A 16,150-nucleotide genomic window follows, 5' to 3' on the forward strand; every position below is an offset into this window, starting at 1 on the left:
AGAAGTTATGAAGAATGAATGAATGCTGAGCTCAAAAGTCTACATTCACTTGAGAGGAGTCCTATGTCTTTTATTTATACCATTTCTTCCTTCAGGATCTACTCCTGGTTTGGCTGAAAAACTGCTTTAAGCCCTTAACGATTGCCGATATGCATTAAAACGGGGCCTTATTCCCTCATTGTCGTTTTAAAAAGGTGATCGGGAATAATGCTGTATCCCCCCCCAGAGTCCGAAAATCTCCTGGGTTTCAGCTACCAGGAGTAGCTGGGACCCTGGAGAACATGATCAGAGCTAGTGATCGCAGATTCAATGAATAACGGCGATCAAGTAAAAAAAAGTGTGCTGCTGTTACAATCATTTCTCTCTGTTCTGACATGATATACATGTCAGAAGAGAGAGAAATGACTCCCCCCAAGCCCACATAGTATTTCTGCTTTCCCCAGGCTCTCCTGATCCATCCCCCGGCCCTCCGTGTCATCTTCTTAAAAAAATTGTTGGTCGCATGCACAGTGCACCCGCCGAGATCTGCCGGCCGGTACCTGACGACAGAAGATCATTTTTTCTATTGGTTTCTTTTGATCACTGTGATAGGGTCTATCACAGTGATCAAAAGTCAAAATCTAGTTAATAAAATCCCCCTTTGTCAACCCCTTAATCAAATAAAAGTTATAAAATAAAAGTTAGTCAGGGTTAGGGTTGGTGTTAAGTTTAGGGATGTGTTAGTGTTAGGGTTGGGTTAGGGTTGTATTAAAATTGGGGTTAGGCTGTTAGACTCCCCAAAAAAGACATGCGGGGATTTCCCATGTATGGCAATCCCCTCATGTTTTTTGGCTATCTAACAGCCACAAAACATGCGGGGCGGAGACGCGAGCATGTCACAGGAGCACCTGCGACACTCAGTGCATATCCGAGCACCCGATGCAAATTCGAGTAGCGAGCACTTGAGCTCAACACTAATGATGACGTATTCAATATGATGACCTAATGTTATCAAATGTGTAGTACTTTTGGGTTCTAAATCCTTATTATAAAATCCTTGAGGGGTGTAGTTTCCAAAATGGAGTCAGTTGTGGGGGGGTTTCCACTGTTTACGGACATCAGGGGTTCTCCAAATCCGACATGGCGTCCGCTCTTCCAGCCAATTTTGCGTTCAAAAAGTCAAACGGGGCTCCTTCCAATTTCGGCTGTGCTCCCAAACAGTGGAATATCGGCATGCTGAGGAGAAATTGCACAACAAATTTTGTGAACCATTTTCTCTTGTTACCCTTGTGAAAATAAAAAAATTTGGGTCTGAAGTAAAATTTTGGTGAAAAAAATTTAAATGTTCATTTTTTCCTTCCATGTTGCTTCAGTTCCTGTGAAGCACGTGAAGGGTTAGTAAACTTCTTGAATTTGGTTTTGAGCACCTCCAGGGCTACAGTTTTTAGAATGGTGTCACATTTAGGTATTTCCTGTCATGTAGACCCTTCAAAGTCACTTCAAATGTGATGTGGTCCCTAAAAAAATGGTTTTGTAAATTTTGTTGGAAAAATGAGAAATCACTGGTCAACTTTTAACCCTTATAACTTCCTAACGAAAACATTTTGTTTCAAAAATTGTGCTCATGTAAAGGAGACATGTGGGAAATGTTACTTATTACTTATTTTGCGTGACATAAATCTCTGATTTAAAGGCTGTGGTAAAGCAACTCGCTCAGCTCTCCGGAGGCAGACACAGGACACACGGTTCGGGTAAACTTCCTGCGGGTTTATTGTGCGGCATAAGCTCCAGCAGTGTCCCATAAAAAAAAACAGGCCCTCTTCGGGGTTAACGGGAAAACAAAGGAGAAAGTACAACAGTCTATTAGCAAGCAAGGCTCGGACTGCTCCAGGTAGCACAGTGCAGTCTCAGCAACACCAGTCCTCCGCTGTTGCTCTCTGGCTTCAGCCCAACACTGCCTGGAGACTTCCCTCTCCAGACCATACACTACACAGAACAAACTAGTAACTGAGTATTTACCCCTGCTCAGCCACACCCTGTCAGGAGGTAGGGGAATAGCCTTCCACCCTCTTTGCCATTCCCATAAAACCACACCCTTTAAAAGAGTTAACCCCCAGCTTATAACATGCTGGAAGAAATTTAGTAGGTTTCAGTTCACACAGGAGAGCAACCTAAGTGACTCATACCTTCCCATGTATATCACACCAGTGACTCTGTCACAGGGCATAAGAATTCAAAGTTTGAAATTTGCAAAATTTTCGCCAAATTTCCGTTTTTTTTTCACAAATAAATGCAAACTATATCGAAGAAATTTTATCACTATCATGAAGTACAATATGTCACGAAAAAAACAATCCCAGAATCAGTGGAATCAGTTGAAGCGTTCCAGAGTTATTACCTCATAAACAGGTCAGAATTGCAAAGTTTGGCTTGGTCATTAAGGTCAAAATTGGCTCGGTCACTAAGAGGTTAAAATTGTAACAAACTGTCCTGTGTGAATAAGGTCTCATGAAATATGTATATTATGTGAACAACAGTTTTATATAGCCACAAATTAATTATTTTTATAGCTCTTTCCACTAAATCCCTTGATTTTAGGGTGAGATTTGTGATACATATTTCTAAGAATCATAGAATCCTAGAATGGTAGAGTTGGAGGGGACCTCCTGGGTCATCTGGTCCAACCCCCTGCTCAAAGCAGGATTCACTAAATCATCTCAGACAGATGTCTGTCCAGCCTCTGTTTGAAGACGTCCATTGAAGGAGAACTCACCACCTCCCGTGGCAGCCTGTTCCACTCATTGATCTCCCTCACTGTCAAAAAGTTTTTTCTAATATCTAATCTGTGTCTCCTCCCATTCAGTTTCATCCCATTGCTTCTAGTCTTTCCTTGTGCAAATGAGAATAAAGATGATCCTTCTTCAATGTGACAGCCCTTGAGATATTTGTAGACAGCTATTAAGTCTCCTCTCAGTCTTCTTTTTTGCAAGCTAAACATTCCCAAATCCTGTAACCGTTCCTCATAGGACATGGTTTGCAGACCGGTCACCATTCTGGTCGCTCTTCTCTGAACTTGCTCCAGTTTGTCGATGTCTTTTTTAAAATGTGGTGCCCAAAACTGGACGCAGTATTCCAGATGAGGTCTGACCAAAGAGGAGTAAAGTCCGATAATGACTTCACGTGATCTAGACTGTATGCTTCTGTTAATACATCCCAGAATTGTATTTGCCTTTTTTGCTGCTGCGTCACACTGTTGACTCATGTTCAGTCTATGATCTATTAGTATGCCTAAGTCTTTTTCACATGTACTGTTGCTTAGCTCTATTCCTCCCATTTTGTATATGCTTTTTTCATTTTTATTGCCCAGATGTAGTACTTTGCATTTTTCCCTGTTAAAAACCATTCTGTTAGTTGCTGCCCACTGCTCCAGTTTATTTAGGTCTTTTTGAATCCTCTCTCTCTCTTCTCTAGTGTTAGCTATCCTTCCTAGCTTTGTGTCATCAGCACATTTAATCAGTTTACCCTCAATTCCTTCATCAAAATCATTGATAAAGATGTTGAACAATACAGGTCCCAGGACAGAGCCCTGTGGTACCCCACTTGAGACATTCATCCAACTGGATGTGAAGCCATTTACGACCACTCTGTGAGTCCGATCACTAAGCCAGTTATGAATCCACCTAACAGTTGCCTTGTCCATTCCATACTTGGTCATTTTTTCAATAAGAGTACCTAAGTGTTGTAAATAAGGCTGTTCTCTTGAATATGTTGGTTACCTTTTGTTCCTGTGCCTCTCTATTCCTGACATATGGCCCCCTATGTCTTGTGTAAAAATGTAGTATTTTTTAGCCTGCATTGTGCAGTCATCAAGAAGATTGTAATGAAAAAAATGAGAACACCATCAAGGTGGCTAAAAATGGCTTGATGGGGACATATCTCAAGAACGGTAAGTTGCAGGAACAAAAGCAAGACAATGCCAAACTAGAGGTTCATTCAGATGTCCATCCCAATCGGTCTGACCATGAACCCGTAATGCACGGACTGGCCACAGCTCTCCCGAGCGTGACAGCTTCATGTATTTGTATAAAGCTGTCACACTCAGGTCAGGAGAGCGGCCAGTCCATGCATTGCAGTCCAATTTTGGACTGATTTGCACAGACTTCTGCTTGAACACCAAGGAGAACAGAGGCATTTGCAATGGATAAAAATGATCACAAATGGTACGACGTCCACTATAAGAAAATGCAGTATGTGTAACAAGAGGGAAGCTTATTGGTTCCTTTTGTCACACTACACTAGCTAGTCTTTCCAGCTGCTTCTCTGACACTATGTTTCACATATGGAGCGTATGAGTGCTGCAGGTACGCTGCCTATGGGATGAAAAAGTGATTTTTTTATCTTTATCTACTATCCTAGGATAGTATGAATGATAAAGTCCTTGTTTGGGGATTTGCAAAAGAAGTGATGTCATTTTTCTAATTTTAAGAGAAAATGTTGTAGTTTGCAGTCTTTTACCAGTTTTGACTCCTTTTATCTGATCATAACATTAATTTACCAGTTATATTATTAACATTTGTGAATTGTCCAGTACGATTTAAAGGGAATCTGTCAGGTCATTTTTGTGTAGTATAATAATAGTATACTGAAACAGGGCTTGGGCAGCCCTTTCAAGATATGTAACTTTTATTTCTGTACGAGGCCCCCTTGTCTTGCTCTAAGCCCCGGAGAAATTTATTGTCGCGGCCGCCAAGTCAAGCATATGTAAATTGCTAATGAATATTCACCCATTCCCCCGCCCATAATCCCGCCCAACCCTCTGCAATGGCGCCACTGATTCAGTGAGGCTGCCGTGGATTGCAACGCAATCCTCGGACTGGCCGTCTGCTCTCCTGACCTGAGTGTGACAGCTGCATAGAAATTCATGTTGTCACGCTCATGTCAGGAGAGCAGATGGCCAGCCTGAGGACTGTGATGAGCTACATACATATACATAAGTAGTTTTGTAAAAAATATTTTAAGTGTGTTTTTTTTTTTTAAATAAGAACTCTTCAAAATCCAAGTTTTCCCAATAAAAATTGTTTAATCTGGATAAAAAACCGAAACCCCCAAAAAAGAAACAGATTTGGTATAGCCGTAACTATAAAAATGATATCACTATTTATACTGTAGAGTGAACGTCACAAAAAATACGAAAAACAGTGTAATTTCTTGTCATCTTGCCTCATAAAAAAATGAAATAAAAAGTGATTTAAAAATTGTATGTGTCTGAAAATGGTACAAATAAAAATTTCAGCTTGTTATTAAAAAAAATATGCGCACATAAATCTCTGTAAACTAAGAAAAGGAAAAAGTTATGGTTTTCAAAAATTTGGGCAAAAAAAACATATATACATTTTCATTAAAGGGAATCTGTCAGCAGGGTTTTGCTATATAATCTGAGGACAGCATGAGGTAGGGTTTAAAACACAGATTTCAAGGATGTGTCACATATCAGGCTGTGTGCTGTTTACTTACAATGAAGGTTTTATCACCTTGTGGTTATCACTGGTGGAAATACAGCAGCGCATACATGCTAGTCCAGCTCCGCCCCTCCTGTAATAAACTGCTCACTGTCAATAGCCAGCTCACTTTCAGAGCCTGGTGTAGGTAGGATCAGCTATGGTGTGGTCGGGGTTAGCTTTCTCAGCTCTGATGCATGTTACATCACAACTGCTGCACCCAGTAAACTAAGGGTATGTGCACACGATAAGTGTTCACTGCGGATTGGACGCAGCACAAGTGTGCTGCTTGCAATCCCCAGCGGCCAGATGTTACAGCATAGTGGATGGGATTTATACTAATCCCATGCCCACTATGCGTCTGCGGCTCACCCGCGGAAACTGACATGCGGTGCGTCTTTTTCAGACCGCAGCATGTCTATTTCCTCCTGCGTCTCCGCATGCGGGCTTTCCCCATAGACCTGACTTTTACCGCTTCTACTTCTCTACAGCCTCGGGGCCGCAGCCGGCTCTGGATCGTCTGCACATACCCTAAGTGATGCATCATTGAATTCAAGGTTTCTTTGCCTACATCATGCTGCTCATAGATGAGGTAACAAAAACCTGCTCACAGATTCCCTTTAAAAAGTGATTTTCTTGTGCAAAAGTAGTAGAGCTTAAAAAAATGTGTATATAAAAAAAATTGGGTATCTCCATAATTGTAACTTTCAAACCATACTATAAAATTATATAATTATTTATCCAGCACGGTGCATGCCCTAAGAAAGAAATACCAGAACAATGTTAGAATTGCTGGATTTTTTAAACATAAAAACTGTATGAACTTGGTATCGTCATAATCATATGAACCTACTTTATTTGTGCAGTATGTGTTGTTGCGCAGTTGTGCAGCAAGCAGCCCGGTATGTGACACTTCGTCCCGGTTAAACTGAAGTTCAATAGTTTTGGATAACCATGAACAAAGGTCTTATCTATAATATCTAAGATTGGAAATGTCTAGAAAAATATCTGTACATGCCACACTTGGAAGAAAGTTGTTGGTAAAGGGATTATTATTCACTTTAATATGTCTTTGACCTCGAACTTTGCTCCCCAGAAAGCCGCAAATAGAAAGCAATTGATTCCTCTGATGGAAAATAGAACTGGAAGTTATCCATTTTAATATGCTAATACATTTTACAAAGCGGTCTACATGGAGACAAGGAGATTGAATCATAATAAGATATACTTGCCAGTCATGGGACTGTCTTCAGCCGAATGTAAAATCTCTTTTGAGACGTGAAGACATCTAGCCACCAAGGATGTATGTGTGGCACCCCAGGGGTCTGGTTACCACAGTAATAGAGATATTATGTCTGAGAGCAAGTGGGAGGTTTCTCTGGTCAGGAGCCCTAAGCATGCAACACGGCCCACCCAGACCTGGGAGGGGAGGAATCTGCCCTTATAAACTGGGTCTGGGGCGGGATTAAGTCAGTCAGAGCCTGGAGTGAAGTCCCAGACAGAGACGCAGTCAGGTCTGGAGGACAGCAGACACAGGAAAAGTTACAACAGGAGCTCTGTAGGAGCAGGAGCAAGTGCCAGAGGCTGGAAGCTAGGAAGCTCGCCTTGGCTGAAGACACTAAACCCGGACACGGAGTCCGAGGCTGTGGGGACATCCAGGTCCAGCAGCAGAATCCAACCGGCAGGGGATTCCATGTCCTCTGGCCTTAGAAATCCGAAGGCACGGTCACAAGCAAGGGACCAGCACCGCCATCGTGAAGCGGAGGCTAACGGAAGGCCCCAAGTCACCGGCCATACGGGTGAGCACCACACGGTATACTCAGGGACGTGGGCTACTTCTACCCGCACAGAGCAAGGTAGCCAGGAAAGAGTGTAGATAGTCGGGGAGGCCTACTACTCCACCTGGCCAGGGGAGATCCTGCTTGCTCACAGACTGACCAGGCCCCAACTGCTAACCAGTACTCCCGGGAGGGTCTGCTTTATACCATCAGTAAAGACCCTGAACTGCACCACACGTCTCAGTGTTTCATCGCCGCTCCAGCACCATCAGTACTGGGACGCTCACACCATCACTCTCATCATCCACATTAGCTGCCCTGAGGCAATACTTCTCCCGTGGGGAGTTATCCCATACTCGGCTGCGCAAACTACATCAGCCTCAGCGGTCTGCAGCGCAGCGGCGGTCCCCACTGACCGCAATCCACGGGTGGCGTAGTCGGACATTGTTATTACTTAAGACTGCCACTGGTTTGACCGCCCTGGGCACGGACCGGGTCACTGTCACATTGAGACTACAACCCCCAGCGATCCGGCCCCGGGTATCCCCCTGCACAGCACAGGCCCAGGGGGCGCGTCATATGCTATGACTATAATTAGGCAGAATAGAAAGTACAGAGATATTTAAATCACTTTTACATAAAAGGAACCTGTATATTGTGCTGCTGGCAGGAATATATTTTTGTTAAAAAAAAATTATTTTTCTTCCAGTTTCCCCTCCCCCACTCCAGAGGCAGCTCTCATGGTCAAACAAGAATCATTCGTAGAGCTTATTCTGAAGATTTTTACACCCACATGATGACGGAGAGTTACCAGCTTTGGGCAGAGTTGGAGAAGGAGTCTGGAATCCAACTGTACAGGTGGCGTATCATAAAGTAAAGTAGGAGAGTGATCAATTTGCAAGCTTTAGGGTCATCTTATGTCTGGTCAAGGTTGATTGTTTTGAAGTGATATAACTTTTAACATGATGACATTAACAATTTTAATTTTTTTTATGGAGGAACCATAGACACCAATTGATTAGTGAGCCTTCATTAACCTTTACATCATTGGCTCAAATCTAGCACCTTTGTCACCAGAGGCTCTTAGTTGTCAGTGATTATCATGGCTGAATAAATATTATCATTGATCAAAAGTAGTATGTTATTCCCCAGGTCTAAAACTTTCCAAGTGATTTACTTAATCCCCCTATGTCTGGTATCCAGAATAGGGACATTAAAAGAGTAACTGCTGGTTTAATTTTGTTTCATAAATTAATAGTTCACTTGAAAAAAAAAAACTTTTGTAATATATTTTATCAGTGAAATCAGCTTTTTTCTCCTCCTAGACTGATCTTTCATCTCAAAATTCTCAATCCATGGGTAAAATCTATATTCAGTGAGTAGAGATTTCCCATTACTGAGTTTAGAGATGACAGTTTGTTCTTATAAAGTTCTATGAAACTTTCAGCAAAATTACAGTTTTTGCCACTATCTCCTCCCACTTATTCCCCCATTCCCTCTCCAAAAACTTTTATAAGTTCAATTCAAGAGGAGTAAGAAGCAACTTGCTGTGATAAGATGTATTACAAAGTTGCTTATTTTAATGTGTACTATTGAATTCTAAAATAAAAATGTAAATGATGGTTATTTCTGAAAGCATTTATCCATGTTTTTGCTCCTACCAAGAGGAAAGTGTATGTTCATATAGAATTGCAATATAACACTATTTCTCGCCATTCTTTGACTTGTATCCTCCATTTAAAGAAGCACTCCTCCCATCAAAGTTTTTATTCTCTTAACATATTGAAGTCATCATATTATATAAAAATATGTACTTACACTTGCTCATTTTGTCTTTCTACCCAGCTAATTCTTCTCTTTTCTCTGTTGTATGTTGAAAAAGGAAGTGTCTTGTGCATGCAGAAATCATTCCCTCCTTCACCTCCTGATCGAGATGCTCCCTCCTCCCCCCTGCCATTGACTTTTGCAGTAAGTGATGGCTCATGCAGAGAAAATTGTCCTCCTGATTCTTCATGAGCTTAAAAGGATTCAACTAGTCTGTTTTTTATCACGTGATATCATAGACCTAATGGAAAAGAGAAGAATTAGCTGGGTAGAAAGAAAAATTAGCAATTGTGAGTACACAGCGCTATATAATGATTACAGTTTTTTAAGAGGATAACAATTTTGATGGGAAGAGGAGGAGTGCTTCTTTAACAGTTTTACCCTTTGCACTAGAAACCACAACAGCTCCTCTGCCTTTCTGCTTTTTCTACCTCCAGCTCCTTCCTGCTGACAAAATTGGCTGATAGGTGGTGTAAGAAGCACATTTCTTTAGTAGGATATCCGAAAAAGATTTTCTGGTGTATTTGTACTGTTAATTTATTTAAAAAAAACAGTTGTAGTTACTATTTGATAGTTTCATATCACTTGCAAAAATATTTAAAGCACCACTCCAGTGTTTTTTTTATTGCACCGCTGGAGTGGTGCTTTAAATGTAAGTCCCCTGCCCCATCTCATACTCACCCGCTGCCGCATTAATCCATTTCCAGCATCGCTCTGGTTGGTCTCTATTGAAAAGTGACCTGCTCACAACTTCAGTGTTTCATGGTGCTCCACTGAGGTCACTTTATAATACAGGTCTATGAGAGTCTCATAGACTTGTATTGAGAGCATGTGACGGCCAGTCAGAAGCTACTATCACATGATGGCGCGGGGGGACCGGAGCGGCACCAAAAAGACTATGAAGACGCCGGAGGGTGAGTATGTGACTGGGGGCAGGGGGTTTAAATTTAAAGCACCACTTAAAGCACCACTCCAGTGCTGAAAAAACAAACCCTGGAGTGGTGCTTTAATAGAATTGATTTCTAGAAATAAACACTATAGAAGAATTATTTCTATTGAGTTTTCCTTCCATAGACTTTTCCTGACTTTTTTTTAAAGGTTTAGAACATTTGTTCACTTGGGTTCCCACGGCTGGAACTCCACCAATCAATAAAACGTACATATTTTACTTCCTATGTCTTGCCTGTAACATTTTGTTATGCAACAGTTGCATAAAAATATTACGTGGGATTCAATGTATTCCTATAAACTACAACTATTTTGACATTGAGAGAGGTTTTCAAAAAAACTGTGTATAGAACCAGCCTGTGGAAAAAAGTAAATTAAGCCTAAAATCATGAAGAATGATATTACACATAGGCTTTTAGGCACAAGAAAATATTGTATGACAACTAAGTTGCAAAAACAATATTTGGCTGTTTGACTTCATATGATCACAAATTTGGTGATTTGGTAAGCCCAACGCTGACCACTGAATTTTATTCATGTGCCTGTCCTTCAGAGTGATAGCAATTCCTTGCATTGGCTATACACGCTGTCATGTAGAGAGGGGTGGGATAATGAGAGCGCCCCAATAAACTTTAATAGGCATGTTTATAGGGAGTTGTCTGCAGCATAAAGATATTTTTGAAAGTAGGAGAATTATGTATTTTCTATAACATAACCATGCGTAATCATTAAAGGAAGTGTATCCATTTTTAAAAAGTGCACGACACTTCCACACAGCAAATACAGCAGCCACAGGCCATAAGAGACTGCAGTCAGTGTCCCCTATGCTTGCGGCTGCCTCAGCTGTGAACACCCCCCTCTCGGCGTCATTGTATTGCAGCCCAGCAATATGCGCTGGGTTGCAATATCCCCCTATTACTGTGATTAGAATACAGCATTGCTGGCTGCTGCGCTGTGATCACTGTAATTAGAGGCATGCACAGTTCCGAGCACCAGGGCTGTGATGGTGACTTCATCCAGTGGTGAGAAAAAGTCTCTGGATGAAGTCACTGCAACAGTGCTGGTACCCAGACCTGTGCACACGGCTAATTACAGAGATCACAGTGCTGCAGCTGGCAATGATATGACTGTTCCACTCTGATCATAGTAATAACTGTGAGAGGCCACCAGAACTGGCGTTGAGGGAGGTGGGGGAGAAGAGGTCGGGAATGTTGTTAGGTAGTGATGAGCGAGTATGTTCTGTTAACCCTTTCGACGACCATGCTTGGGTGCTCGCCGAGTATCTTCAGCGTGCTCGGGTCTTATGTTTGAGTCACTCCGTGCGCATGATTTGCGACTGTTTGCCAGCTTTAATACATGTGAGGAATGCCTAAGAAACAGGCATTCCTCACATGTATTAAAGCTGGCAAACAGTCGCAAATCATGTGAATGACTAAAACATAACACCCGAGCACACTGAAGATACTCGGAAAACACCCGAGCATGCTCGTAAATAACGAGTAACGAGCATGCTCACTCATCACTATTGTTAGGATGTTCAAATGTTTTTCCTTTATCTGTTTCTGGGAAAGCTGGGTAGAAAGCTCTCCTAGTAACAGATGCAACTAACCTGCACCTCTCCCGTGTAACGTCGGTCCCTCTAAAAAAAAAATATATATAGCTATATATACATATATTTATATATTTGAATCCCCCCTTCTTGCCTATTAAAAATAAAGAGAATAAATAAACCTATTCACTATTGCTGCATCTGAATAAAGCTCAAAAAAAACATGAGCTCTTAAGACAAAAGTGAAGCTCTCATACAGCTCCATCGACAGAAAAATGAAAACATTATTGGTATCGGAAAATGGCGACACAACACATTTTTTATTTTCAAACTTCAGAATTTTTTTTAAATCAATTTTTCAATAAAAAAATCTATGCAATCATTGTCATCATACTCACCCTGGAGAATCGTGTTACCGGGTCACTTTTAGCACATAATGAATTTTTAAAAAAAAGAACAATAAGGCTATGTGCCCACGATGCAGAAATGCTCCGGATTTTTTCCTGAGCGTTTCTGCATCTCCCTGGCAGATAAAACGCATGCGGATTGTACATGCGGATTGTACATGCGTTTTCCTGCCAGGGACATGCGGATGTGAAGCGTTCTTCACATGCATTTCCGCATGCGTGTTGTCAAGCGCTTTCCAAGCGATTTTAGCATCACTTGGAAAGTGCTTGACAACTTGGTCACACTATATAAATCCATGCAACCGGCATGGATTTACAGTTATATGAAAAAGTTTGGGCACCCCTATTAATCTTAAGCTTATTGTTTTAGAAAAATTGGTGTTTTTGCAACAGCTATTTCAGTTTGATATATGTAATAACTGTTGGACACAGTAATGTTTCTGCCTTGAAATGAGGTTTATTGTACTAACAGAAAATGTGCAATCTGCATTCAAACAAAATTTGATAGGTGCATAAGTATGGGCACCTCACCAGAAAAGTGACATTAATATTTAGTAGATCCTCCTTTTGCAAAAATAACAGCCTCTAGTCGCTTCCTGTAGCTTTTAATGAGTTCCTGGATCCTGGATGAAGGTATTTTTGACCATTCCTCTTTATAAAACAATTCCAGTTCAGTTAAGTTTGATGGTCGCCGAGCATGGACAGCCCTCTTCAAATGATCCCACAGATGTTCAATGATATTCAGGTCTGGGGACTGGGATGGCCATTCCAGAACATTGTAATTGTTCCTCTGCATGAATGCCTGAGTAGATTTGGAGCGGTGTTTTGGATCATTGTCTTGCTGAAAGATCCATCCCCTGCGTAACTTCAACTTTATCACTGATTCTTGAACATTATTGTCAAGAATCTGCTGATACTGAGTGGAATCCATGCGTCCCTCAACTTTAACAAGATTCCCGGTGCCGGCATTGGCCACACAGCCCCAAAGCATGATGGAACCTCCACCAAATTTTACTGTGGGTAGCAAGTGTTTTTCTTGGAATGCTGTGTTTTTTTGCCGCCATGCATAACGCCTTTTTGTATGACCAAACAACTCAATCTTGGTTTCATCAGTTCACAGGACCTTCTTCCAAAAAGAAATTGGCTTCTCCAAATGTGCTTTGCATACCTCAGCCGACTCTGTTTGTGGCCTGCTTGCAGAAACGGCTTCTTTCGCATCACTCTCCCATACAGCTTCTCCTTGTGCAAAGTGCGTTGTATAGTTGACCGATGCACAGTGACACCATCTGCAGCAAGTTGATGCTGCAGCTCTCTGGAGGTGGTCTGAGGATTGTCCTTGACTGATCTCACCATTCTTCTTCTCTGCCTTTCTGATGTTTTTCTTGGCCTGCCACTTCGGGCCTTAACAAGAACTGTCCCTGTGTTCTTCCATTTCCTTACTATGTTCCTCACAGTGGAAACTGACAGGTTAAATCTCTGAGACAGCTTTTTGCATCCTTCCCCTGAACAACTATGTTGAATAATCTTTGTTTTCAGATCATTTGACAGTTGTTTTGAGGAGCCCATGATGCCACTCTTCAGAGGAGATTCAAACAGGAGAACAACTTGCAAGTGGCCACTTTAAGTAGCTTTTCTCATGATTGCGTACACCTGGCTATGAAGTTCAAAGGTCAATGAGGTTACAAAACCAAAAAAGTGCTTTAGTAAGTTAGTAAAAAGTAGGTAGGAGTATTTAAAGCAAGAAAATGATAAGGGTGCCCATACTTATGCACCTGTCAAATTTTGTTTGAATGCAGATTGCACATTTTCTGTTAGTACAATAAACCTCATTTCAAGGCAGAAACATTACTGTGTCCAACAGTTATTACATATATCAAACTGAAATAGCTGTTGCAAAAACACCAATTTTTATAAAACATTAAGCTTAAGATTAATAGGGGTGCCCAAACTTTTTCATATAACTGTATATAGTGTGACCCCAAAGAATGGTAAAAAATAAAAAAATAAATCTATACTTACCTTCTGATGGCCCCCGGAATCTGGCTTCGCTCTGTCCTGGCTTGGCGGCAGCTCGCGGTACACTGCACTGAAGGACCTGCCGTCACATGACTATGACATCAGCGCAGGTCCTTCAGTCCACCGCGATCTGCCGGCAAGGGAAGACAAGCGAACCGCGGGCCATCAGAAGGTAAATATGATATTTATTTTTTTATTTTATTCTTTTTTTTACAGGTTGTATGGTACCCGGGTCCGGAGGAGAGTCTACTCTCCTTCAGACCCCGGTACCATCCGCACATTGAAACGCATGGATTCCGCATGTACAGATCCAGTGAAGCGGAATCCATGCGTTCCAATGCAAGTCAATGGCGGAGAAAATGCCGCGCTTCTGCAAAATAATTGGTAGTGCTGCGTTTTTTTCCGCAATGATAACCCGCAGCGGAAATTTCCGCAGCATGTGCACAGCACATGCAGATTATCATTGGGGAACATGGCTGACCTTCTACCATGCATTTTTTAAGCATTTCTGCAGCGTTTTTGCCGCTGCGGAAACGCTTAAAAAATGCATCGTGGGCACACAGCCTAACAAAAATTGTATTTATCCACTGCATGTTTTCCATCTTAAAAGAAACTTTAGAAACGGTCCTGCCCGCTGTCCTCTGTGAAATTGTAATATTGCAGCCACCAACAAAATGGCACTTAAAGATACTAAATCTTCATCCCTTCTTTTGCAAACACCCAGAAGGGGTGGGGAGGAGTGACCCCGCCCACCTTTGCAGCAGTCGTATTGCGAGTTATCACTACACTAGGATTTCATGATAAATGTGAGCGGCTGCTCCCCCTAGAATTTAAAGTTTAATATATTAGAACTTCATTTGTCATATTTTCTACCATTAAAAAAAAATTGAAACAAGAATACTATTTTCCAATTGTTTAAAATAATTATTTTGATAATACATTCCCTTTAGAAGCAGAAATGAGAATAGTCTAGCCAAGAAATATTCGCAAGGTTCACTTCAGGGAGAGGAGTGAAAACATAAAAAATGAAAGGGGCAAATAAAAAAAATATATTTTTTCGTATTACTCTCAAAATATAAGGACGGCTGTGTTTTCTCAGTCATCTAGATTATTGTATACTATATTGTACTTGTACTGTAACTATATCTTCTCTTTCTATGCACACCCTTTATACATCAGGACCCTTACAAGATAAAATCAGTCTTTTAGGCCATGTTCACACGATCAGTATTTGGTCAGTATTTTACATCAGTATTTGTAAGCCAAAACCAGGAATGGGTGATAAATACAGAAGTGGTGACTTGTTTCTATTATACTTTTCCTCAGATTGTTCCATTCCAAGTTGTGGTTTACAAATACTGATGTAAAATACTGACCAAATACTGCAGTGTGAACGTGGCCTTATTGATACAATCTCGTGGCGGTGCTCCACAGCTGTACTGCATGTTAGTTGTGTTGCTTGAGAAAATTATTTCTAGCCGCCAAGGGTTTTCGGATACAGGACAGAGAATTCCAGCAGACAATCATTAGTTATTAATTATTCTAATTCTGTCATCCATATTAACTTCTTTCTCTTACTAATTATCCCAGTTGGTTTCAACAGCTCTGAGAAAGTACATATTCTTTTGTTTCATTGGCACGTGACGCCATCAGTATCTATCATGCGCTCAGGCTGCCTAATGGCAGATTTATCATCTGTCTGTATCATCGCACACAAGGGGGCACAAAGCAATCCTACTGTGCCAATGATTTCTGCACTACCCTGACTTTAAGCCGCCCTCCATATACCCACAGTGGTCTGTACAATCATTGACAAAGGCTCAGCTTGTAGCATTGTCACTCACCTACCTCAGAGATCCAAGAAAAAAGGATGTTATTACTGCGGAATTCAGCTTATCTTATCCTTGAAAAGTTATTGTCAACATTGATTTTAATTTCTTTGATTCCTGAAAATTTCCATTGAGAAAGATGATTAATGATTTTTACACAAAGGCATTTCAACTGAGTAAAAATAAAAATAGAAAATAGCTGCCAGTTGACAATGTTTGATAATTACTTAACATAGCTTTGCTTTTTTCATAAAGAGCTCTATATCGCCTGCATAGACATAGAATTAAAATATGTGATGCATAGTCTGTCACCACCAGAGGG

At 41.1% G+C, this 16,150-nt stretch overlaps 1 protein-coding gene across 1 annotated transcript in view; it reads left to right on the top strand.

Moving 5' to 3' along the window:
- PIPOX (pipecolic acid and sarcosine oxidase) overlaps positions 1-16,150 on the top strand; it is an 82,388-nt gene that overhangs the window by 10,872 nt on the left and 55,366 nt on the right. The window contains exon 2 of the mRNA XM_073667916.1: positions 7,965-8,113. Coding sequence (XP_073524017.1) covers positions 7,965-8,113 — 149 coding nt within the window. The remainder of the gene's footprint in view (positions 1-7,964; positions 8,114-16,150) is intronic.

Source organism: Phyllobates terribilis, unplaced genomic scaffold, assembly GCF_046119375.1.
Source record: "Phyllobates terribilis strain yellow unplaced genomic scaffold, ASM4611937v1 Scaffold_2__4_contigs__length_985480577, whole genome shotgun sequence".
Classification (NCBI taxonomy): domain Eukaryota; kingdom Metazoa; phylum Chordata; class Amphibia; order Anura; family Dendrobatidae; genus Phyllobates; species Phyllobates terribilis.